This window comes from Meleagris gallopavo, chromosome 4 (assembly GCF_905368555.1).
Source record: "Meleagris gallopavo chromosome 4, MGAL_WU_HG_1.1, whole genome shotgun sequence".
NCBI lineage: Eukaryota > Metazoa > Chordata > Aves > Galliformes > Phasianidae > Meleagris > Meleagris gallopavo.
In genome coordinates, this window is record NC_139407.1 from 35,566,051 (window position 1) to 35,593,627 (window position 27,577).

Genomic DNA, 27,577 nt, shown 5'->3' on the forward strand with positions numbered 1-27,577 from the left:
ACTCTAATAAAAAATGTAAGATCCTGTTTCATATTTTATTCAGCTCACTGCAGCTTAAAATTGCATTTTACGATTTTATTAAACATATTACTTAATTTTTCTCAAATTGATCATTTTATTTAAGTTAAAATATATATATTTTTTTTTTCCACAGAGAAATAAGATTCTTTTAAAAAGTCTTTATACAGTAAAGTACCTTTATACCATAAATAGTTATCTAATCAATAGGCTCAAGTCTGGTCTATTGTAGCGTAAGACTTAGAGTGAGGCTTTGAGACTGCATGAGTGCATAATTGCACTACTTTACCGGGTGTCTGGAGTATAAGGAGTGTTATATCCCAGTCATATATCACCTAGTGAAGATTATTTCTTTTGGTGACTCATACATCGGTGAAGCCCTGCTAAATCTTTATCTAATCACTCTTTGCCCTTCTGTTCAAGAGGAAAAGAGCCTTAGGAACGTCTGCAGAGATCTCTTCCAACCCTTATGATTCTGTGTAGGATCACCTGGACAAGTTGTGCTGAAGGTGATGTTAAGTTGGCTTTCCTTCAGTAGGAAGCTGGTTTTCCTCATCAGAATATGCCTAGCTGTGTTTCCATGAATATCCCTCTACAGTACAGTATCCTCTCATTGGCATTAGGGTCACTGGGACATTCACAAGAAACACAAACCCCTGTGCCAGATTCTGCTATAGCTTATAACACACTGCTGTCTTTCATAATTGCACTCAGTGGCCACAGCAGACTTCTTGACCCTACGCTCTACCTCACAAGTAAATGGCTTCAAACTTGTTGAAGATACTGCAGATACAATTTATAGGAGAATATTTCTTGCTCTTGCTGACAGCTGTGGGATTCCTAAACTGACAGAAATAAATTACTCTTTGCCAGTGATTAAGACTGAAGGAGACTTAATAACCATCTTTTTGCATCTGGCTTTAGTTGCATCTAGTCCTATTTTACCTTATCTATATAATTTAAGGATTATATCTGAGAAGCTGCTTGTCTTTCATATCCTTCTTAGTGAAAAATTTCTATTGTGGATTTTTTTTTTGGCCTTCCCACTTTCACGTGTATTCATAGTATGCCATCTCTAAATACTCTAGTTCTTAAAAACAAAACAAAAAGACCCAAAAATAAGTACTAGTGGTAAAACTTAGTGGGCAAAGTGGCCTTTCCTTCAAAAAGTGGTTTTTAATTAATGCACTTGCACTTCGTGACTGACTTTCAGTTGACATACGCTTTTACGCTCCTCTGTGATTCTTCTGAGCAAACCCACCCCAGAGAAAGTGATCAGTGTCACAAGAAAGTTGGTTACCATTCATTTCTCCTTATGTACAAGTTCTACTTAATTAATAACTACCTTGAGTCTTCCTTTATAAAGCTTTGCTGTGGGGACTAGATCTGAGTGTATTTTTATGATTTAAAAGTTAATTTAAAGACATATTGGATGTCACACAGTATGAGAACAAAGCTTGTTTTTTGATTCTTATATCCTAGATTGATTGTTTTAATAATATTTCCTAATAAACAGTGTGTTTTATTCCTGTGGGCTTGCAGGATAGAGAGTAAAAAGTTCCAGTTCATAACTTTGTAGCTTTGAATTAGCAAAAGTTATGAGATCTATGCCATGCAGTTATTTGAAAAATGTCTCCAGTATACTCAAATATATATTCTTACAAAGTATAAGTGAGCTTGCAAATGTAGTTATCAAATAGATTCTGGGTATTTATTTAGATGAGATCTTCTGTTTTTCCATTCTTTTGTCCATAGATGCTGCGGTCATGGGGCACTACTTCAGGAAAGCCATCTTGGTTTGAGGAATTCCACCTATTTCCTCCATTGTGAGTTAACCTAAATATTTGATTCATAGAAAAATCTCTACCCTCTCTCTTCTCCCCTCCCAGTTTTTTTCTTTTCAGAGCACTTACAGTATCCATCTCAGTTCTACTTGTCTTACCTGGGAGGGGGGGGGGGGGGGGGGAACACTTTACCAGAATATTTAAAATATTGCATAATCACTTTTGCAGAGTGCTGAATTCTACCCAGTGTTACATTATTGTATTCTTAGAAAACATCTAGAAAAGCTCCTGTTATATGGATTCCAGGATAAGCATGAGAAGTAACCTTCTAACTGCAGCATACTCTGGATCTTAAACCTTATTTGTTTGAGGCATGTCTTCTGCTGAAAACTGCAATGAGCTTCTAAAAATCTCCTTTCTACTTGAAATGTGCACATGAAGGAGACGTGCTTAAAATTACTAAGAAATTGTGGAACAGGTTTCTCACACAGGGCTATTCCTCTCTGCTCAACAAATGCTACAGCTCTCTGAGATTTCATGTGTGAGCAATGAGGTGCAGAAGTATATTTACAAAAGTGTTATCATTTTGTATTCTTCAAATGAGTGAGAACCTAAAGTGCATGAGTTGCTTGCAACATTTTACATCATTGGCTAACGTATATCAGATGCCGTGCATATCTATGAAGCAGTATACAGAGAGCAAACCTGCAAAAGGAAATATGTAGGTGCTAAATTAAAGGAATGCCTCTGTAGGAAGACCAAAAAAAAAGGGTCCTGTACAAATACTCCTACTTTGCTGAGGCAGGCAATAAGTCTCTTGTATTCTTTTATTGCAAAGCTGTCATTCCTTTCTCATTGTATGAATTTCTGGAGTTTATACTTTTATACTTTCTGTGCATCAGAGGCTCATGGAAGAGAGAAAAATCATTTGGAACATGAAACTTGACATACTTCTTTAAAGCTTAACAATGCAGATGTAGCAAATTCTGTAATTGCATGATTGAGGAAAATTATTTTGGATTCTCCTAAACTAGTAGCAAGCAATGAATACAAAATACATAATCATTATGATTCTTAATAGGCATAAGTAAACACACAATTTTGGTTGATTTTTGCTATTATCACACATCGTTAGGAAGAATAGGTTCTATATTTTGAAAATAAAAAGGTCCTCAAACGTTTATGATTTGAGAATGGAAATTGAGAGTTTTTGTCATTTAGAGAAAGAAAATTTAAGATTCACTCTCTTGAAATCGTATGAAAGATGTTTGAAAGGCTCAGATACAAGCTCCAATATGAGAAATCAAAATCCAGAAACAAACAAGTAAACAGAAAAATATAAAGCAAAAAGGAAACAAATTGAAAGAGAAATAACATATATATGCTCTTAGTGATCAAGCCCATTATATCTATTGTTTGCAGAACTTTCCCTAAAAGAAGTTTGATTCTGACAATTTTTGGAGAAATTTTAGCAGAAATAATGAACAATACAAAACTTCCCGTGTGAATATCAGAGGATTTCCAGTCGCAGTTTAGCCACATCATACATCTCTCCTACCTAAGATTTGGAAGCTTTTTGGAGTAAAAATAATGATCCTTCCTCCCAGTTTCCTTCTTAATTTAAGTATACACAGGGTCTTCCTCCTTCTGCCCTGAGAATGTCTTCCCAGAGGAGATGATTTCTTTGCCGTCTTATTTTTTCAGTGCAAAATATTGAATACTCAGGGGCATGCACTAACAGCAGAGTCATGCTACAAGTCTGGGAAGAATGATTATTTTATTTGTAATTTATTCATCAAAAAGGTCAGCTCAGACACACATCTGTTTTCTGCTGTGATCCTGATTTCACCAAATAATTTTATATGCTGCTGAAGTTTTCACTAAAAAGTCAAGATTACTTACATGTTTCAGAGGACTTTCAAAAGTAATCTGAAATGCTGTTACTCTGCATTTTGCACATAGCGAAATCATTCCAGGTGAGATACATCTTAGTGTCTTACAGGGAGAAAATTGGGAAGAAATACCATGAGATGAGAGAACAGATCTGATTTGAAGGAGAACCATAATGGCACATCATTTACACACTTTTCAAATTGGAGAATTGAGCCTTTGGTAAAAGAAGTAAACAAAGTGAGCTTATAGCCTAAAAGTGTTTTAGTTAATACTTATAATGCGCATCCATCTTTCTGTTCCCTGGCTACGTGCTTAGCATCGGTATTGGCTGGACTCACATAGTGAAAATGATTGTACAAAGCAAAGTGATTAATGTCTGTTGAGGTAATTGAAAGGCTTTTCTCTTCTTTTACAGTGCTGCTTTATGCACAGCCTACGTGCGTAGTACATGAGGTATTCTACTAACAACACAGATAGATATTTATTGATCTCCTTCTGTTACACTTCACAAACTGGAGCTATTTTCAATGAGGCATAGCAGCAGGATAATCAAGTATGCATTTAATGCTAAGAGTGCATGTGGCTATCAGGTCTAATGAATTCCAAAACTTAAGGAGAAGAGAAGACTAAGGGAAAACAAAAATATTTTAATGGTAGCTGTGCTGAAATGATTTAAAGCATGTTGAGGACCTAAAAATGGCAAAGACAAATGGTTCTCTGAAATTAAAAGATATTTTGAGAGATTTTGAAAATTAAAGTTGTATGCTCTAAACTATATATAGGATTTTGAAAACACTGTCACAAAGTGACAAATTTTGTTCAATACAAATTAAAGAGAAAATTGGTGAGTAGAAATGATGAGAAACAAGGGAACTATCACTATATATTTTCAATATTTTTTTCAACTGACTTTTTCTATATAAAAATGTAAGTACTCGATAAATATTAAAAAACAGATATGCCTGAGCTGGCTTGAAGCACCAAAAATCTAATTAGAGTCTGAATCATTATTAAATAACAATTTTAGTAATATATTTTCCTTGTAGACTCGTATCTCGTACTCGTACTGGTATCACTCGTATTAAAATAACTGAAAAAAATATATCTTTACGTGCAAGAGTATACATATTATTCAAATGAATTCAGTTAAATGTATATCAAGAATCTTTCTCTCACAAATTAGGAAGTATCTAATAGTAGCAATCGCAGGACATCCATAATGTATTTTCACTTGTATTTTGGCAATATTAATCTCATGGCCATAGTGGTTTTTTCATGGCCATATTATTTTTCCATTAGGTATCCAATATAATGAACTATTTTCTAAGAAATTTAAACATATAAACAGCAATGAAAGTAACTAAATAAGCAAAGAGAACGAAAACAAAAGACAATTTTGAACACTTTACTCAGGAAGTGGCCTTAATGTAATACTGCAATATCAGCTCTTAAATTTAGTTTTATATTTTTACTTTAAATCCTGTGAAAATGCATAAGCTAAATTCATACCACACACTGTATAGTGAAGTACTGAGAAAACACTGTGATGATAAATCCATTAAACTAGACCCAGCAAAATTACCAATAGTGAAATAAAATACATTGATTTCCCTTATTATTATCACAACATGAAAGCTGTTTATGCAAACGTTCCTAACAAATCCCATCATTTTATTAAATAGCTGCTCCTAGGAAGAATTTTTACCTGCTTTGTACAGAAGAGGAATTTAAGATGCTAAGACACAAAGTTATTCACCTGAAGTCTCACTGGAGCTGAGATGTGAATTGGGATTTCCATTTTCTAGGTTGGCATCTGGAGCATAAAGCTATAAAGGGAGACTTTTGGTCTAAATTGGAGGGAAAATAAAGACATTTTTGGATATAAGGGAATTCTGATTTTGTCTGCTAGAGATAAGAATACCAGTCAGCTCTGTTTAGAAACATGTACGTAAGGCACCATTACTTCCTGGCTGTTTATACCCACAGGTATACCCACAGGCAAGTTTTGGAATCGCACTTATCTAAATAACTATTTAAAGCTGATACCAATATTTACTTATCTGTAAAGGCATTTACTAATACTCAGACAAAAGGGACCTATCAGCAGGATCTCATATGAGAGTGGGCTTGTACCTTCAAAAGTATGTATCAGGTCTGCAGCTGTCTGGTGAAAGAGGACAGCTGGAAAAAAGCCCTTGTGAGGATGAATTGTGCTAGTGGGCTGCAGGCTGCTTTGCAACTGAGCAGTATTGCAGCATTAAGCGGGTGAAAGCAGAGCGAGTTTCTGCATGAAGAAGTTTGGTGGAGAGTTTTGTTGTTTTTTTTTTGTTTTTGTTTTTTTTTGTTGTTGTTGTTGTTTGTTTGTTTGTTTTTAGACTAGAAGACTGCAATGTTTTGGGTTTTTTTTGGATGGTAATCTAAATGAAAGATATCCAAAAAGCTGGTCAAGAAAAAGAGTCGTGACCAATTGCCCAAAATTCCTCTAATAGGACCTCTGAAAACTGGTAAAAAACACATAGAAACCAGCTTTATAGGATATAAATAGATTTTGAAAGCTTTTTAAGTGCTGAATTTTGCAAACAGGCTGTCTCACTGATGCATAGAAAAGTCAGCTGTCTTTACTTACAGTTGAGTACTACGGGTTATCATTGCTAGATGGAGGAATTTTTTTAGTATCTTACATAATTTGATAATAAGCCCAATTTACTCTAAAGCCTGTGTTCTGATAAAACATCAAAGAGAACAACATATAGTATTCAGTACTTCCAGGATTTAAATATGCCACTACTGTAGTTTATATATATTTCAAATGTATCCAAGAATTTTATTGTTAGGTTGTGTTGATTGTGATATGAATATGATAAAAAAGGAGCACTAGGTTTCACAGCAAAAAAAAATTCAGAAGTCCGCATAGTAAAATTGAAATTGATTTCACTCATTATCTTGAGTATCAAAGCAAAGGAGAATGAAAAGCAGTGGAAATTATAGGTTTAAAACTTTTGCCCTAGTTAAGAGTTTAAACTGTTTTGAGTAAACTTTTGAAGTACATGGTTTACGTGATCAAAATTTTGCATCATGAACATCAGGATAAATATGTGTAAGAAAAAATATTTCTGTTGAAAAAGCGTTCTTGCTTCTTGAGAATGACTTGATTTGTTTTTCATTTCAAAAAGGTATTGTTACTCTGGGCTGTTTTTCAGTCAATACTAATACCCATGGATCAAAGCTCTTTAAAAAAGTGCACTTTTTTATAGGATCTACTAATGTAAGTCATTGGCTGGTAAGAAAATCACTTAAGTGTACCAAATTATGATTAAGTACTGTATTTACTTGAATGTTTTATTTTGATTTCTCTCTGTGTTAGTGGCACTGTAACAATCAGAAAGATCATCGCGGTGGAATGGTGATACAGGAGGTGCAACAACAAAGGGCCTAACACAATAGAAAGGTGTTAAAAAGTGCTCACCTGCCTCCAGAGATCTAGGCTCAGAGGAAAAACTCCAAGGGAAGGATCTCCTTCCTCAGCAGCAGCCAGCCCTTAAAAGTTGGCTAAGAGAGGTGCAGCCAGGTTCCACACCTGTGCTCCCAGGGCTGCCTAGGTCTTTTCACCAGGTGTTCAATCAGTGGTTCAGGCCATGACTCAAAAGTTACCATGTATACTAATAGTGTTTCTTGTGTAAGTGAAATATATAAGGATTGTTCCTCAGTATTAGAAGATTCCCTTGAAAATGCAGTGCCCATGTGTGTCTCTATCACCACCATCAATAGTATTCTGTGGAATTACAATTTCATAGTAAATTGTCAGGAATGCTGTCCAAATCCTTTTGGTTTTGCATATCTTTTATTTATTTTTAAATAAAGTACTACTTTTTTTCTTTGTGATTATTGAATTTCTCTGTGTTGAGCAATTATAAGAACGTACAAACTACCACAGTGACTCTGACTGCAGAGGTCTCTATTTCAATCCAGTTCCAGACATAATGGTCTTCACTGATTTTTTTTTTTTTTTTTTTCAGAGAACGTACCAGAAAAGTTCAGGAAGACAGGAGTTTATGGGGTAAGCTACCTAAACTGGGTGTTTCCCCCTAACATTTAGTAAATGAGTATTGAGTTGTGTTTGTTTCAGAACAAGTTGTTTGTTTTTTTTTTTTTCCATGTAGGCATTTACAGTAGCTGAATTGTTCTACGATCTATTACTTGCACCTCCTCTAAATCTTGCAACTTCCTACTTTCTGATGTAGCTTCCCATTTCCATTTAACCTCCAACATTTTTCCATGTCAAATCCTTCACAAGGCAAGGTTTAGATTTTCCTGCCTTAGAACCATGTAATGGCTGTTATGCCTTTTGCCAATATCTTAAATAGCAAGAGCAATTTATGTCAGACATTTAAAATCTTTGGTGATTTTTAGAAGAAAAAAACCAGTGCTTATCACAAAGCCATTATGGAAATTACTTTAAAGGATGTGTCCTGCAAGATCCAGTGCCTTTGGATCAAACAGAGGTAAAAAAAAAAAGTGTGTAAAATAAACAAAATTATGTATTTCTGAAAAGTACTGTGTCTGAAGTAAATGTCAGCGTGAGAAGAAAATTTCTTTATATTGAATCAACATATTTTAAGTATATGTATGAACAAAGAATATACTAAAATGTGTTATTAAATTCCAATTAATACTATGCAGTAATGAAGCAGCAGGTAAAACTTGCTCCAGTAGCAACAAGAATTGTTCCATAAATCGAAGAAAAATATGCTTGTGAGAGAATGCTTATCAGGCTCTTTACACAATTGAGCTACTTTAGCAGTATTTTTCTTATCACCTGTACAATCCATGGGTGGTAATGGTTTCTAAACAAGTGCAAATTCCATTCAGTTATGGGTACCCTGAATTTTTTAATGTCCTGTGTAAATACTGAATTTGCTAGTTATTTAATAATGATTAAAAACATGATTAAATAAAGTTCTGGTTTGATATAGTTAACAGAGCTGCTTTCCAGATAACAATAATATTTATTCTGTGACAAACGTATAAGCCGTAATGGAGCTGTTAGAATTAGCTGGAGGATTCTGATCAAAGGAGCAATTTCTTATCAGAAGGCGCCCAAACATCTTGCCTAGCAGGGCACAGACTTCCCTCCCTGGAGCCACCCTTCAGGGAGGGGCTTAGCAATAGTTGGGAGCTGTTGTCAGAATTCTGTGACTGGAATGGAGATATGCCTAAAAAAATGAATGAAACTACAGCGGCCCTTACTTTTCAGGAACAACATGCCTTTGTGTGCATATTCAAGGGAAGGTGTTGATAATTGATGAGGATGAGTGATTCCACAACATGGCAAGAACACCAAGCATCAGCTCAGTGAGTCAGTCTCAGTCAGCCAACTATCATCTGAAGGCTTGCAAGCTATTTTTTATTCTCTCTCTCTCTCTCTCTTTCTTTTTTTTTTTTTTCCCCCATCCCCTGAGAGAAGTTGGCTTGCTTGTGCTCAGAACCTCTAGTTTGAATTTTCAAGCTTAACTGATTGGATTTGTCTGGTTGCAATATCCTGCAGATAAAAGAACTCCTTCAGTTAGCCCTGTCTCCAATAATTAGAACCTGAGCTTCATAAATATCTGATTTTGTCAATGCTTCTGTGACTATAAATGGATGAAGGCATAAGCTACTCTGGTTGTAGACTGTAAATGAACTAGTAATATTTACTGAATGTGATAGAAAGTGGGAATCTTTAGAAATAGTGAGCAAAAATCAATATTAAGGAAATAATCATAAAATTTCAAATCCTTTTTTACTCTGATAAACAGATTGATTCCTTTGGGCTCTTCAGCATGGCTTAGTAATTCTACTGGCATAGGACTGGAAATCTGTAGATTTCCTTCTCAACTTACTTTGCTATAAAATACTGACAATACCTGCAAGCTCATGTATTTACTTAAAGATTTCCATATATGCTCAATACTAGTGCTTTCAGATCTTAGAGGCTAATGTTCTCCTGGAGAAGCACATTTCTCCTATCTATAACAAACAAAAATACGTGTTTAGAATTAGTAGTGTTAGGTTCAGAATTTCTCTACTTTTTGATCAAAATTTCTATCTCTGATTTGATCATGTACATGGAATTTTTCCCCATTCTGATCAATGCAACTATTTTTTTTTTACTCTACAGAAAAGTGCCAATTATTTCTATTCTGAAAAAGCTCCCACATGAGCACTTTTCTGGCCCCCAAGGCCAAGATTATCTCAGTCCTCACTGATGCATCAGATCAGTTCTCTTGGTATCAGGCATAACGATGCTTGTTGCTATCATTCAGTGTATTTTTTTCCTATAATCGACTAGAAAAAGTATGCAGTATGACATCTGCCACGCTATGTCTGAAACAGTCACATTTGTTAATATTATCCATGGAATGCATTTAGCATGATTTTTGTACTGTATGACACTCAACAATTAATTAGGATTTAAAAGCAGTTTTCTAGCAGTGGGATCCAGCAGCCTTGGAACACATCTTCCCTGACATAATTGCAACTGACTGCATGTCCTGTGGCTGACTGAGGTCCTGCAGAAGGGATGCCTTGGACCAGAGCAATATATACTCACATTGGAAGGTGGCTATCTTTACCTGCCTTCATATGAGAGATACAAAGCTAGATCCTGCAAATTTATTGGAAGTCCACTTTTCCAAATTCACCATCTGTGATGGGCTACTTTGTTCACATATGTATGTAATTACCCAGATGTAAAATAATTTACAGTTAAATTTCTTGACCATTTATTGCACCTCCTTTTCCTGGTGCATACTAGTGGCTTGAATCCTAAGGTCAGCAAACATGGTTTCACTTCCTTGTTCCTTCTGAAATGTGCTGATTCTGCATAGCCTTCCTCTCCTTCTAATGACTAGAAGAAGTGTTTTGTCTTCCTGGCATTTGACAGCCTGTATGATCATAGCTGATGATGGATGTGTGAATTAGCTCTCAGACTCTGAAAGTCTCTCGTTCTCCACTTGCTTGAGAAGCCAAATTTGACTTGCCACTTAATTCAAGTTGCCGTATCAAATGTGTAAGGCTAAATAGAGCAAATACTCCTAATAATGGAATTTAAATATATGATAAAAAAAAAAAAAAATGACACAAGAAACTTATGTCAAAAGTAATCTGTTGGTAACATCTGCTCTTAGAAAGTATGATCAATGCACACCACAAATGGCTTTCTCCACCACCGATTCTAGAGCTCCCAATTTTTTTCATATCAGCATAGCAGCTAGAGTTAAGGCATCAACATTACGAATTACTGCAAAAAATGCAAAGGCAGGGAAACCATTGGGAAAAGAAAAGCCTTTTCTTTGATGGTAAAGATTTTATTATATTTAAGCAACAGCTGAAAGAATTTGCATTCTGTTGAGATTTATTTTATTCCCCCATCTGTTGTACCCTTTTCACTATATACTTTCTTTTTTTCATTTTAAATGTAAGTTCTGATTGAAATGGAATTTGATGAAAGGCATTGGAGAAAACATATGTGTTGATGGAATGAGGAAACTTGTGAAAATAAAGGGTTTGAAAGTAGAAGTGTTTTTTAGTCAGAAAGTTGAAAAGAAATGCAGAGGAAAGAAAATTATCTGAATATTCAGAGACGTTGATATAAGGAAAAGAGATTTTTCTATTCAAAGCCATTATATAATAAGATAGATGAATATGCATTCAAATCACTGTTACATATCACTTTCCAGGGAAAGAGTTTCTCAATTCATTTGTGGACATAGCCTGTTTATTTATTTATTTTGTCAGGCTCTGACTCAAGACTAATTAAAATCAAAGATGTAACTCCAGTAGTTGGTAAAATATGTCGATCTACCAGTTCCTGTCAAAATGAATCAAAATACAGCAAAAAATGGTTGGAGACAAAAGGACATGAGCAAAGTTCAGCTAGCAGGAAATTTTGGAGCTTTGTGGTTCAGAAATGTCTGCATAGCTGCACTTTATTATTACTGGCAATGTTTGTGCAGCTCAGTGGTGGGAACCCCTGTTTATTTAGATATTCTCTGTATTTTATATTCTGAAATTCTTTCAGAAAAACAACCTTGCTAATACAGCATTTAAATCTACATTCAATATTGCTTAAATCTCAGTGGGACTTATATTTAAATGGTATCCTTATGAGATATTTTCCTGAGGAAGTCATTTTCTGGAACACAGCTTGTAAATGCTCTGAAAAACAGCACAGCATCTTTGTCTTCCTGATACAAAACCTTCAGATCAATTATAAAAATACAATTTTTAAAAGTTCTTCAGCATGAGCTATTTTTCTGTCATGCACATGGATGTCAGCCTCATTTTCAGCTGGCAATGGGAAAACCAACCTGCCGAAGCAGCTACCTTTGTCATAAATTTAGCTTGACAGCTTCTCTGCAGAGCTTTCAATTAGGATCTTAAAAACATTAAAAAGAATGAAAGTGTCTGTCCAAACGTGATGAGTAAAGGCTATTTTATGGCGGACCTACACATACTACCTTTTTGTTCAGACTCCATGACAATCTTGAACCTTTAATGTCAAGTGTTAAATGGAAAGCATTATGCAATACTTAAAAAACAAACAAAAAAAGACAGATCTCATTATAGCCAAAAAACCTCCACCTTCCAGTTAGTATTGCAGGGCTTGGTTTTGCTGCTGTAGCAGACACATATATTGGATATCATGCAGAGGCAGCAGCTTGCTGGGAATTCCTGCTGAGCTGAGGGATGCAGGCAGTGGAGTGGATCTGTGATGCCACTTAAATTGATCAGATCTCTTTCACTTAGAGATTTGTACACATGATAGAAGAAATTTCAAGTAAAACCTGTTTCAGTTGTTGGCTGCTGAAAGCTTTTATTATGAAGCAATGAGAGCCCGTGTGCCTAGAAAGAGTTGAAAACCTCAGCTGTGACAGGAGGCACGCAGAGCCTCAAGTGTAAGGTGCTCGGCAGTGCTGGCAGGACCATTTGGTCAGCTTATTAAAGCTGCAGCCCTTGGCAGCTCCCTTCCTACAGCTGCCTACCAGGAAATCCTCTCTGACTTTCAATCACAAGCGATTGTGTCTGACCTTGTGTCAGGATTGCCACTGCTGCCTGCATCTATCTTGGTAAATTTTGTCATTCAGGCCCTGGAACTGTAGGTTTTCTTGTGATGTGTGGAGAGAAAGATAATAATTAAATTTCCAACTTGCAAAATGGTAAAAATAACCTCAAAACCGCTATTAACTGTAAATTGCTTCAATGCATTCTGCCTGGATCTTCAAACAGTCTTAAACAGTGCATTTGGAAGGTGTGAACAGACATGCAGAAACCCCTAAGTCTGTCTAAATGAAGGGCCAGGTTTTGAAATCACACAGACTTTAGATTCATCTCTGAAATGTGAAGCTGGAAAACTGGTAAAAATCTTTGGCTAGATGCAAGAGGTGAATGGGCCAAACAGCACCCTAGCACAAATACCACACATACTTTTTGGGTTTGTATCACTCCAGCATTCCTTCCTCACTTCCTCTTTTTCATACCTATTGAATCTTTAACTGTGATAGTGTAACCATCTATGTGCTAAATTTGTTAAATATACTTTTTTTTTTAAAGCTATTAATATAGGTGGGCAACAGTGTAATTACAGAAATGGACAAAGTTCAAAAGTTTGTTGGAATTTCTCTGCACTGTAATTATCCTGTCTTAGTTTGAGTTACATGATGATTGTCTTGCAGAAGCAGTTAAAGGGGGGGTTGAGGAGGGGATGAACTGACAGTAACTTACCATCAGCACATTCTTATAACGGGTGCTTTTGTGATAGAGAAAGTTATTATGAAAAGGTATTTATAAGCTCTCCATTACTATGCACGTGTATTCACCCAACTATCCTGACCGTGCCTTTCCTTCCTCATTAACTTGGGCCTTGAGCCATTTAAGAGTGCCTTGGAAAGCTCCCTTGAGTTGCTCTCTGGAACAGACAAAGCCAGTTACAAGCTCTGTTCAACAGCTTTGACACCCTTATATTAAGCCTGTATATGCCTGAAGGGAGGACAGGGCTCTCTGTAAGCATTTCCCACCATTATTCCTGAGTGAGTTTGGCACATTGCAGGGTGAAACAGCCCTTCCATGAGCAATGTGTCAGCACTCAAAGAGATACTTCACAAAATCTCTCACTTGGCACAATAGAAACATATTTCTTAATTTCAGAAAGTGCTCTTACTACCTACCTTAGTGTTAATGAGTCGGTCTCTCTCTTCTTCATCAGTATTGATCTGCTTCTCATTGCAAATAAATAAAGGGCTGTGCCAATCTGTAGATAATTCCTCCCCTCTGTGTTTGACAAGATAAAAGCTTACAGCTAGACTGTATGATTTCCCTAATAATACTCTATTTACTTTCTCACTGCTGGTATTTCTGCAATCTATAAAAGAAAAATAATGCATGAGAAAACTGATTGATGCAGCATGAAGTTCACTAAACAGTGCTTTGTTAAATCATGCATAAATTGTGCATCTATCTGAAAGATGGACGTGACATAGTATAATAACACTCCTATCAGATTGCCATTTTGGATTGAGTTAACTTGTGTTAAAGTTTTCCTGCTGTTCCACACCTCATCTTCAGCTGTTCATCACCCCTTCCCTGAAATCACCAGCCTCTCAGATCTGTCAGTGTAACTGCACATATAGTTTTGCCATAAGCCAGTTTTGCTAAAATGAGCTGTGTTAGATAACCCCTACTATTAGAAGTGTTTTAACTGTTGGATTCCTTTAGACAGAACTGGGTTAGAAGCAATTACACATGCCATTAGTTGACAGTTTGGAGAAGTCTGTAACCTCCAGTAGAGATGAAATGGGCAATGGGATCAGCAGAAAGAAGAACATTAACCTCTTAATGTGACACAATTTCTGCCCAAGTAGTCTTACTTAGCATGAAGGATCCCACGTAGGTGGTTGCACTCATTAATACTGAGAAACTAATGTAATTATTATACCTTAAAAACTAACAGGGTTGTTGTTCTACCCACTACTTGAAAGTGGCAGAATCAGACTTGCAGTTACCCTCAAACTTTTCTGTTATGTTAGGAAAACAGTCTTTTATTAACAGGGGACCCTATCTGATTCTGGAGAAGTCAATGGCTAAAACAGCAGCAGGTTACCTTCCTGCTCATTAAAGAAAATAGATGTCAGGAGTGTTCTACTAAACACTAAAAGTACAGGAGCCAAACAGCTAAGATGAGGTGAGTCACAGCAGGTTACACTATATTATTTCTGTGAAACTTCTCTTGACTGTATGAGTGATAACAAGATTGGAACAGTTGTCACAAGAGTTGTTATAAGTTTTCCCTATCCCTAATAAGCTATTTGTGAACTAAGAAAGTGTCCGTATATTTGTGTGTGACATTATTTTCAAATTTTCAAAATGAGAATCGGTTTTAGTGTTGAAAGAAAAAAAAAAAAAGAAAAAAAATTACAGAAACTTTGAACAGATATAAATGAATGAAGAGGCAACTTTTAAAAAATCATAGATGTTTTAAACTTCAGTATTTAGTGCACTGGAGTATTAACGTAGCTAAGGACAGCATTACAGATGCAATTAATCGAACAGAAGTTTACATTTGCTTTAAAATAAAAATAAACCTGATTTTGAATGCAAGATTATATGTTTGCTTTTAACTTAGGAAGTTTTAATGAACAGTTACATGAAAGTGAATATTTTTCCTAATGATATTATTTTCTCTTTTTAATTTTCTCAGATTCTCTTTGTCAAGCTATGACAAAACTATCCAAGGTTCAGCTCAGATGGGAGCAGCCTCTCCCCTCCTGGCTGAGGCAGGAGCTGCAAAAGGTGAGATGGCACAAACATGGGAAACTCGTGCAGCGCTGCTGTCACATGGGAAACTCGTGCAGCCTAAAAATAGATATAAGATTGAAAACTAAATCATGAGGTGCAGGCAATAAGAAGTGTATTAGCATTTCCATGTTTACTTAGATTCTTCTGTAATTAGTTTAGTTGCTGTAAACTACTCTCAAGGGAATAAATTACAGAAGAAAAAAAAAAAAAGTCCCTTCATAAGGACTGCATCTAGCAATGTAAAAGAGCTGATCTTAAAAGAACAGTATTAATCCAGGAGAAATGGTACACTGTCATGTAAAAGATTATCATATTTTTCTACGCTAGAAGAATATATTCCGGGAAAAAAAAAAAGTAAAATCCCAAGAGCCTGCTTCTGACACACTTAGCAGCATGGAAGGGTGGAGGGGTCAGGGCATTTCTTTTGCATCCAGAGGTGGCTAATTGACATATGAAACTCACATCACATTTTCTTCTAAGTAGTGTAATCCGATATATGTACCATGGACAATATGCACTGCTCTGCATGTGACCTGATTAATTATAGTGTAATTCTGAGCATTATGTAGGGTCCATTATAGTAAGGGAAGAACACTGAGTGACCAAATTCTGAAGCTGTTTTTTTTTAAAAATTGTGTCTTTCTAGCTGATAATTCTTCCTTGAAGAATGAAAAAAAAAGTTCTAAAAGTTATGCCCCCGCCCATTTTAAGAAAAGGAATTAAAAACAAACCTTCTTACAGAGTAGAGAATGTGACCACATTTATAAGATCTAGTGATGAGAGAAGCATTTCAGTGTGTGTATTTGAAATAAATATGCTTTCGTAGTTTCAAGAGCTATTTCTTGGACTGACAGTAGTGACGTAAGGAAGGAAAAGCAGTTCTGCTGGTAGGAGGGTTGAGTTTGTATGTATTTCTGTGTAAAACATTTTGTACGTGTGCTAGAGTTCTGTGAACAGATGTCTTTTTTATAAACCCAAATAAGTACTGAGAGAACCCATAAACACCTGGGATGGCTAGCAGGGTGGTCATCTGTTTGAGCCTTCATTTGTGATCTCCTCTATAGTTAGTTGTCTAATTGCTTTTCTCAAGTTGCAGCTAATATATTTGCAAATGTAATTAATTATACTTAAAAAAATATACAATAACCAGTTTCAATTGTTTGTCCTTCTTTCTTCATTTCTGGAAAGTCAAACTATGATGCTACTGAACTGCTATCTTGTTTATTTATGGACTGCATTATGACTCCATTCTGGTGATGATGAAGAAAGACATATGAAACCTAATTATTTCTCAGGCTAAGTAAAAAAATCAATTGCAACTAAATTAACTATTATGGCCAGTGGTGGGCAAGACAGGAATACCTGGAGAGCATGGCTGGTGAGAAAGCTAGCCATGATTTTTATACTGCTATTTAATATCGATAAATGATCCCATTGACATTCAGTAGCACATTTGTATTTCTGAAGAGGGTTTTTAACCTTACTAGCTACATGAGGTACTTGGCAAACTTCTGGTAGGGGGTAAAATTGTAATTTTCACTTCTGGAAGAGTTCTTGGTCTACAAAGTGCTTCAAGACCAGCTTTGCAGATGTGTCTTTCTACATGACACATGTGGCAATTGGCAGTGGCTGCAGTGCCTGTGGGACAAGACCATTGCATATTGTCTGGTGCTCAGGTATCCACTTTTGTATTTCTGAAGCCATGGCTGCTCAAGGTTCTGGCTGCACTCTTCTGGAATCTTCCGTTCTCAGTTACATTTAAATCTGTATTCGGGCTCAGATCTTGGTGAGCTATTGGAATGAGCTTCCCAGGGAGGTGGTGGAGTCACATCACTGAGTGTCTTCAAGAAACGTGTACATGTTGCATTGAGCGACATTGTTAATGGTATGAAAGTGACAAGTTGATGGTTGGACTACATGATCTTAGTGGTCTTTCCAACCTTAATGATTCTATGATTCTATGATTTCAGGATCCCTGTGTATATGTCCTTTCCTGCTTCCTCTCTACGAAAGAATCAGGAAGGAGTTCATGACCAGGTTGAGTGGAGCTCTGGACAGCCTGATTTAGTGGTTAGTGACCCTGCCTATGGCAAGGGATTGGAGCTTGATGATCTTTAAGATCTCATGCAACCTAAGCCATTCTATGATTTCTTCCAATTTCCTTTTCTGTCAGTAACCCATGGAACTGTCACAAATTCCACCTTTCCCTTCCTTTTCACAGGATGTATTGCCCTATGGATAGCACTTCTAACTTCATTAGGACAGAGAAGAGAGGCTGGGAAAACCATTATGATGATATTCAGGATACAGAGTAAAATCAAAGCTAAATATAGCTAAATAGCTAATAGAATCAGGCAGTGATTAAGGTTGGAAAGACCACTAAGATCATCTAATTCAATCATCACCCCCAATCAAATCCATGTTTCTCAGAATTTGTTTTTGTTTTTGAAGTGACATCTGTGATATAGTCACTGGGAAGTTTGAGTGAAAAAGAAGATTGAGGGAGAACTATCAGAATAGTTAATAATTATTCACAGCTGGTGAATGGATTCCAGAATAAATGGTAGGGAACAGATATGTCCATGACTGTGAGGTGGAGCCACCTGAATACACCTTACTGCCAAACCTTTTGGCAGTAAGTAGTATTAAGAATACTTCTTGTTGTGTTCACTGTGAAAGATTAAAAGCTCACTATATTCTGGGAATAGAACTTCTAAGGTGACAGGCTGAAGATCTTAAGATGTAAAAGACATTAGATCAGATACTGATCTCTACTTTAATCTAAAACATAAATGCTTTATTGTGATCAAACTCAACTTTTGGATTCAAAATCAGTATCAAACAGATCAAACTCAGACATATTGAGCAAAAGTAATAAGAAACTTAATCCAAAAGCCTCTTTGAATAGATAGCTGGAGTTTCATAGGGCAGTTCTGCATAGCTCTTTGTGATGCTGTGACAAAAAAGTAGTTCAAGCCCAGAAAGTGACATAAGCGTTTCAGAATCTGCAGGGATCCATGCCACAGCCAGTGCTTTTTCTGCAGGAGAGGAAAAATAACTGCTCAGGAATAAAACTGACAGGACTAACTTACTGAAGTATTAGAAATGAGAACTGTGACATTGCTCAGTTAGTCTTCCAGACCTCTCAAAAAATAAGAGAAGTTTAAATGTCTTATAGCCAGTTCATTGTTTGTTAATTCTGTAACTTTAATGATACATTAAGGGTAAACAGTGGTATTTTGTGAGACTTAGCAGACTATCAGAGTATCAGCACTCACAGATTCGGGTTTGTTGTTTTTGTTTTTTTTTTTTAGTTGTAAAATATTATATAAAATATTAAAATATATATATAAAAGGTAAAATATTAATTTACCTTTATTCTTAATGGTTAGTTAATTACTATAACACCACTTTGAGACGAGAACTGCTCATTTAACTTTGTTTTGCTATTCTGAATCTTATGTAGTTGCAATTACTATTAGAAATAGTGAAATAGGAAAGTTTGCTTCCCAGAAAACTATCAAAGAAAATGAAAATAATGTGAACTTGCAAGTCAGTATACAAAGAAAATGGGGAGGCTGAAAATACAGCAAAGTAAAATATATTTGAGCAATAATACAAGCTCACTGGCTGAGTTAGGGTAAAAGATCATTCATTATAAGAAGTGGATGATTTGAGAAGAGGTACAGGAATTCTGCAGTAGACAGTTACAGATTCATCTTTCAGGAGGATGAATTTATTCTTCCTTAGAGACTCCAAATCTGTAATACAAGATTATACATTCTTTTAGAAAGTATTTAATGATAGTTAATAGTTAACTCTGAAGGCTGTTATTATCTACAGATATCCTATTCACCCTTGGAGCCTACTAAACTATTAGCTTCAGTAATGTGTTGTAATAGTTAGATAAAAACTGCTTTAAGGATTGAAAGAAAAAGGAGAACCCAACCCGTAGGAACTTAAGATGGATCATGGTACTTACCTAACTCATAGCAATACTTGAGAATAACATCTTATTAGAGAAAATATGACTAGGTCTCAGCACTTCTCCCTTTCCCCCCCAAAAAAAAACAAAACCCCCCAAACAAACAAACAAAAACATACACACAAAACCAAACACATCACAATGCAATGATTGCTATAGAATTTAGATAGGAAAGAAAAAGTTAACCACACAATGAGGTGGTTACTGACTTGCCAAACTCTGAAACAACCCCTGGTGTCTGGTGCCAGAGGAGATGCCCAGCAGTGGCTGCCCATCAGCAGATTGCTGCTTAGGGGAAGGCTGTGCCGCTGGCAGTGAGTAACACCACACAGTGTCCTAGGGGCTGTGGCCCTGGCAGGACTGGGACTCAAGATACAGGAAAGGAGTTTGACTCCAGGCAGAGCTGGTAGCTGTCTCCTGTCCCTGGTAGAGGCAGAAACCTGTCAGAACAAGAGATTATACTTGAATATTTCCTCTGATTATATGTATATCAGGCTAGTAATAACTATTAGGTGGTACTAATGCAGCTACACTGCAGTTAGCAGCTGTGATTCCCAGAGGTGAAATACTGAGCGAATGTTCTGCAGAAATTTCTGCTCTTGATTACTTTAAGCTGTTTACATAGAGTTAGATGTGAAATCAAAGGAAAGAAGTTGATTCTGTACTGAACTTTTTACCTGCAGCCATTTGGTGATGATAGCTCATACTCATTACTCAGGGTAAAACTTCCATAGCTTCATTTCTATCATTATGAAGAAATACTGCTTTGCTTCAGATCTAAAGAGTGGCATAGGCTTATCTTCTTTCTGACAAATTTTCCCCGCGGTGTAACTGCTTCCTTACGCCACTCACCACTGAGCTACCTGTATTTTTTTCTCTCCCTTTTTTCTTTTATTTTCTGGTTTAATTTATGTGGTCATGTGTGTTATCATAAATGACCTGTGCAGTGTATTTGAATCAGCTTCTGCAGTCTGTAAGCTGATTTTTTACAACAATTTAAGGTATTGTGTGACATATTATATGCAGTGTTAAAATAGAGTCGACAATTTTCAGATTAGTCTGTTCCTATAATAGAATAAATCTGAAAAATTTTCATAGAATAAAACTGTGTTCCTTAGTCCATTTCCAACCACCAGACTTCAAAATGCTCTTTTCTGTGTTTGCTTTCAGCACTGACTCTCCAGGCAGCCTTATTTCTGTCTCTGAGATGGGGAAGCTGAACGAGTGGAGAGGGGAATTGTCGAAAGCCATTGAAAAGAGTCTGACAAAACTCTGTAAAATTTGCTGAGCTTAATGATAAAGGCTGTCAGGGGAGTGGCAAGGGGGGCAGAGGGATGGGACAAGTTCATGAATGTAGGATGTAGGCATGTAGGTGTTTGGCTGTAATCCAATTCCTGTCAAGAAACATTTTATATATCTAAAGCTTGTAATAGTTCCAAAATTCTTTATCTTATTAAATAGAAGCCATAGCTGTAGAAAACTGATTTATCTTATTTTATGTATTTTATTTTATTTCTATGCTGTTGCCAAGGTTTAAGTAATGAATATGGAGACATTTGTGGAAGGATGAAAGAATTCAGTCATGATCTTATTTTAAGCATTTGTAACTTTGAAGATGTAGTTCCTACATTGTGTTCGCCTAATGCAATTCACAGTGGACAAGGAGACATTTTGCCTGTACTATAATGGCTTCTGAAAAGTCAGATATCTTGGGCTGTTTTGCATCATTTTTATTTTATAATTAATCATTAACTGTTGCCCTTTATAAAATAAAAATCAGGCACAGCAGCTGAGCTATTTGCCTTTGAAAAGCTGTTATTATGCACACAGCATGCCTTTCTTCTTGTCACTAATAATATTACAAAGATGTAAGGAAGGAAAATGCTGCAGTGACATAGTGTCATGTCCAGTACAAATGAAAGTGCCATAAACATTTGAAAAACATATGAGTAGAAAGGGCTTCATTGACAAATGCTTCTACTGGGCCATTACAAAAGATGATTCTGAATGTGAAGTTTGTATACATGGATAGAGGCTTAGGAAATGTTTCTACATGATTGTCAAGCCATGTTCTGAATTTGTTTCTCTTTACACTGTCTGTTTACCTGCACAGTTGTGGTATTTTTGTTCCTCAGAGAGAATTAAAGAAGTCATTAGCGGATACATTGTTGCAGCAAGACCTGAGCCCCTGAGCATCTGCTCTAATAATGTCAGTGCCCACTTTGACCTAGTGAATAGGTTAAACATTACCACCCATAATATTCATAAAAGCTGATATAAGTTCTATCTCAGTTAACTGTTCTGACCCCATGAGAAATATTAGTATTTAAAATGCACAGGAGAGGCACTAGTGTGAATCATACAATATAATAACATATGAGCTCCCTCCGAAGTCAAGTCACAGTCCATTATGCTCAGTAAGCTGTCTCCAAAGAAGGCTTGGAGTTGGGTGAAGAGAAGAGAACCTGAAATTCTCCTTAGGTTGACTATACACATGAGTCTTTTGGAAATCAGAAAGAAAGATTCTGAGGTAGTCAGTGCAGAAAAAAATATTCAGAGAGGTCACTGGATTTGGAAATTTACATAAAGGGATATGTGAATGGGATGTTAAAGGCAAGGTACTGCGTGAGTTTTTAGGACTTGCTCCTTCCCTAAAGGCTTTTTTTGCTGTTCTCAAACTGATGAGATATGGACACCTACCACACTCTAGCTTTCTTCTTGAATGCCAGGCAGAGGTGACCCCCCTGCACTATCCTCCCTCTCCCCCAGGACGTCCCTCTGCCCTCTTTGTCTTTACTTAGTGCTGGTACTGGGGAAGTAGCCAAGCTGCCGTCACTCCTGGAGGTACATGAAAAGGAGCTGACGAACCACAAAGAGTTGGATTTTGGGTCCTAACTTTGCCATATGTTGGTAACATATCTATCTTCTCCTTGCTTGTCTGAACCTTAGTACTGTATAACTTGCTTTTCTCAATTATTTCTTTTAGATAAAGGTGGTACACAAATGAGTGTTTGTGACCTGCAGAGCAGCAGAGGGAACTCAAATATTTTGTTATTAATAGTCCATCTGCACACACACATACAAAATCCAAAAATCTATTTAATTTTAAAATGGCCTAGTCTGTGTCTTTGACTGCTTTTTATATTGTTAAATAAAATCAAAGTGTGGTTGATAATCTACAGATCCAGATCTAGGCTTCTAAACTATCCAACTGCATCTGCAATCTCATCATGAGAACACCCTGTCATCAAATGCCACATCTTTTCAAGATATGCTCACATATCTCTAAAGCTCTCCTTGGTAATTAAATGACTTTATCACCATTATAACAAATGCCACTCATAATGTTAATGAAAGCATTAGGCTAGTGTTTCAACTGAGAGCTTAGCAGGGGACATTAGTGTATTTTGGATTCTATTTTAAACTCTTTGCTTTTTTTTTTTTTTTTTTTTCCTTTTTAATTGGAAGCTTAATTTGAATATGGAATATGCAGACTTTCAGAAGTCTCCTAGCATTTGAATATTTTTTCCCCTGCAGTGGCCTTTTCAGATTTTTTTAAAACACTTTTAGTACAAAAGTCTATCAAGATAATGCATACAGGAGATGGACAGGGAAAAATACAGCATCAATACATGTTGCTGGTTGTAAGCTTGACAGCTGTCAACTTACCTGTATGCATTTATCTTCTACTATATTATTTATTCATCTGAAACATATTTGAAAATCAAACAGATGAAAGGTAATATAAGATAAATTAAGCCTATTTATTGCAACCAGAGATTAAAACTGAGTAAAATACCTGTAAGTCCAGAGCATCTGGCTTTTGATGGCTTCTTCCATACATGAAATGTTTCACTTAAAAGCATTACATGAACTGTTCAAGACTAGCTAGCATTTCTACCCCATAGCATGTTTAGCTTATTCTTCTGAGTGTGCATATAATAAATATTTTGCATTTTAAACTTTGAGTCTTTAAATGATTGAAGGAAGGAAAAGGGGAAGAAGGGAAGGAGGAAAAAAATACAATGCAGGTGAAGATATTTATGCTTGGCAGCTGTGTCCTGCTACAAGTATGACTGAGGTCAAATAGTGATGAAGTTGTCTTAGATGTCCTGTTATGCTGAACTAGATCATAAAGTAAAACTAGTGGAGTTTCAAAGTTTCTCATCTTCTTGTGTTTAAATTGTAATTGGCTTCATTCAGCTTAGCTCAGGCTAACAGAAGTGTTTGAGGTATCCATATTTCTCAGCTGCTGTTTAGTTTTGAGCTGGGATATTGCCATTGCTGCTAGATGTTGCGTGAAGGATGATAAGTTGACCTCTGTCTGAATGCCTTTATGTGGTGAAGGGCTCTTACCACTATGGTTTGCATTCACCTTGCACTATTTTATCCCTATTATATTGTAGTAAATGGATGGGGAAAGCTGTGTAAACTTTTATTAATCCTAACAATGAAGTGCCCTGAATTGAAAATCAACATTAAGTGATTCAAGCTGGATTTGTTTTCAAACTGCTGGTTACCTGTAATTTCCTGTATTTGTTACCTGTATTTGTTTCCTGTATTTAATTAGCTTGTTTCTTTATATAAGGAGTAAAATTTCACGTATGATTCAGGCAGTGTGAATTGAGTCTGTTCTCTGCCTTTCTGTTACCTCCTACCACGTTAAGACAGAGCTACTCTTCACAGAGCATTGCAGTCTTAGAAATACATCTACAAGATCACCAGTAACTCTACAGACTCTTGATGACTGGTTTTATTATAGATCTGGGTAAGTCAGTAGCTGTACTGCATGCTCAGAGATCTTAAAACATAAGTCAGCTGTTCCATTTCAGTAAAAACATCAAGGAAGCCTTTGATGAGATGACCATAGGTTACAATGGCATTTTTTAAATTCAAGTCCTGTGGCTGGAGTTCTCTATCAGGATGTGGGAGCACTATGATATCTTTTCAGCATTTTGCACTTAAACTTTCAGAGCTTGGAAACCCTATCAGCAGTAAGTAGATTAGGTGGAAAAAGTTGTCTCTCCCTGACTTTGTGAAGTCCACCCTGGGTTTTATAAAATATGTGAGTATTTATTGGAGCAGTGAGAGAGCTTTAGGGGATATATAAGGGAAAGATCTGGGTTCCAGGCCCCGCTTCCTTCAATTTAACTATAATTTAACTATACTATACAGCAAAAAAAAAAACAAACACCCTGACACATCTTTAAACCCAATTGTTAGAGATAACATTACCTTTATGTTGTCCCTGACTTACCAAATCATTCCTGTTGTCACTGGGCAAAGTAACACAGCTACACTGCTTTTGTTATCAACAGCTGCTCACAAGAAGCATCCTATGGTAACATTGCTTTGAGAGTCTTGGGTCGTTTCTAATATTTGTGAGATGTCCTTTACTCAGATGCTTGTTTTTATGAACTTTAACTAAACAAATATTTTTCAACTCTTTTTCAGGATAGAATTGTTTCTGACTTCCCATTTTAGTGACAGTGAAGCTCTGTAGACTGTTCTATCAAGGAAATGTGTATTTTGTCATAAGCTAAATCTGTTCTGTTGTGTTTTGTGCTCACCTCACTTTTTTTTATTTCCTTTGCCAAATATGACAGTAATACATATATTCTGGGCCTGTATCAAGATTAGTGCAGTCTCTGGGTGCATCAGGATTCTTTGTATCATTTACCTCATTTCTGTAACTCACATGCTTTATATGAAATTTAAGAAGAGACATTCTCTCAAAGTAACTTCTATGTTTTTTTTAGATCATAAATGTGTCTGGAGAGCTGTGTTCCTTATTCTACTGAAGATTTATAGTATTCCTATTCCTAAAACTTGAATTTCAAGTGAAGAGAAGATTTACTAGCATTCTGCAAATGTAAGTATTTCATAATGTAAGGCTTTTCCTGTCCTTTCAACATACTATGGTACTGATGCTGCTTTAAGTTGTGTTTGTTATTAACCACGTGACTTTTTTTGTAGTTGGGGTTAGCATAAACAGCTTGAACCTCTCAAGCTATGTTTAGTAATAACTAGTAGTAAGAATCTGTAACTTCGAATGTCTATTTTATATGGGTATATTTAAAGAAATATAACTTTGTATAGTTCAGATTTTTCCCAAAGTCTGAATAAATGTATCCAATAAATGTTACCTACTTCTATCGATTCTCTGGTACTACATAAAGCACTATTTCTTCAAAGAATCATAGAATCATTAAGGTTGGTAAGAACCTCTAAGATCATCTAGTCAATCCGTCAATCAACCACCAATATCACCCACTAATCCATGTCCCTAAGTACCACATCTAAGAGTTTCTTGACACCTCCAGGGATGTTGAATCTGCCACCTCCATGGGCAGCCTCTTCCAACATCTGAACACTCTTCTGGGGAAGAATCTTTCCTAGTATCCAACCAGAAACTTTCATGGCACAACTTAAGGCCATTCCCTCTCATCCTATCAATTTTTTTTAGAAGAAGGTGATACTCACAATGTCCTCCTCTGTAAATAAATGACAGATAGTAATCAAGCATACTTTGAAACAAAATACAGTTCAACCTGGTACTCAGATTATTTTGTTGTAGATGTTTAGAGCTTTTTCTTTCAAAAATGATCAGCGAGGCCTTAATATGGCTTTAAAATGACATGATCTCAGTAGTGGTGTTCAGAAGTGAAAAATGGAAGACAGTCCTCTGAAAATGTGTAATGCTAAATTTCCAAACAATACATTCATCTAGTCTAGAGAATATGTTTGTCTCTGAACTAGGAATCAAAGTGGTTATTATTATTATTAAAATCTCATTCTAGTTTGGTTTGATGCATACTATAGTTATGGAGTTTTAGAGATTTATTTTTTAGTATAAAAAAAAGAAATGAATGAAGTGGCTCTAAGATTGGGGTGGCTACTACCAGTAGAAATGGAAATACTGTCATCACAAACCAAGCAGCTATGATGCAGAGGGAGAAGACTGTATTTTTTATGTCAGTGAATCCTTTTCAAGCTAATGTGAATGTACCCCCCTTTTGTGAAAAAGAATTTGTTTTCTTTGTGTTTTTTAAGAATTGAGTTTGAGTTGACAACAGTGCAAATAGATTGAATATTATCTTGAAGGGGAGGTGAGTGTGTACTGGAAGTGAGCAGTCTTTCCAGGATGTCTGAAAGCAATGCTATTAATCTCCCTACTTCTTAGAGAATGTCACTCATCCATCATCAGCAGTTTTTATGGTGTAAGATAGATGTTGTCATTTCAGTGATTGCATTAGCTTAGTTATTCTTGTGAACATTAGCCAAATTCATCATTTAGTTTGCTTAGGAAAATAGGTTAGGGACTACCTTTTGTAGGACATGCCAGCAAAAACAATAGATGTTACATTTGGTTTTGTTTAGTAACTATCTGGACTGTCTACTTCTTCATGCAATTTATGTTATGCTGATTCCAAAATTCTTTGCATTCTGCATGCCTGTGCCCATATATCCTGTGTTCAACACCTTACCCTGCCTGGATCACAGGTTTTTGCCCACCTTTAAACTGTATCACTTTTCTTCCCTCCACCTGCAGTTTCTAGGCTAGCATGTTGCTGGTATGGGGAAAGGCACAAGGATCAAATTTTCTCAGTGTGGGTATTGTAATGGTCACTCAAATTTACTATCCCTATTATGCTGGGTGCAGTTTCCTTCAATTCTGTGTCCATCCTTCCCCCTGCCACAAAAGGAGCAGGTATCCAGATGAACAACTTAATTTCTGGTGCAGTTTCAAAACAGACTACCTTAAGCTTCCTTCTTAAGGTATCAGATATGTTGAAGCACTGAAGTAATATGGGCTTAAATAGGAAAACAAGCCTTGGGACGGAGCAATCTTAAGAACCAGGATGGACCCCAGGGCAACAAGCCTCAGCTAGCATCTTTATCAGGACAAATTTAAAAACCAAGACAGGGAGGCCACAAAAAAGATCCTGTCTGTGTTTGGCTGTAACTGGCTTCACAGGGTCACCTGGCCTGAACAATGCTTTACGGATGATCAGCATCTCAATGTAAGGGTTGAGGGAGATGCTTCAGTGTTGTGCCTCTGGAA

The 27,577-nt window shown here is 36.3% G+C and overlaps 1 protein-coding gene across 11 annotated transcripts in view; it reads left to right on the top strand.

Annotated features, from left to right (window-relative positions):
• LOC104910714 (uncharacterized) overlaps positions 1-27,577 on the top strand; it is a 288,940-nt gene that overhangs the window by 185,909 nt on the left and 75,454 nt on the right. For all 11 annotated transcript variants that reach the window (XM_085222846.1, XM_085222850.1, XM_085222849.1 and 8 more), the window contains 4 exons: positions 1,774-1,844; positions 7,712-7,752; positions 15,430-15,521; positions 25,272-25,384. In XM_085222846.1, coding sequence (XP_085078972.1) covers positions 1,774-1,844; positions 7,712-7,752; positions 15,430-15,521; positions 25,272-25,313 — 246 coding nt within the window. In that variant the 3' untranslated portion in view covers positions 25,314-25,384. The remainder of the gene's footprint in view (positions 1-1,773; positions 1,845-7,711; positions 7,753-15,429; positions 15,522-25,271; positions 25,385-27,577) is intronic.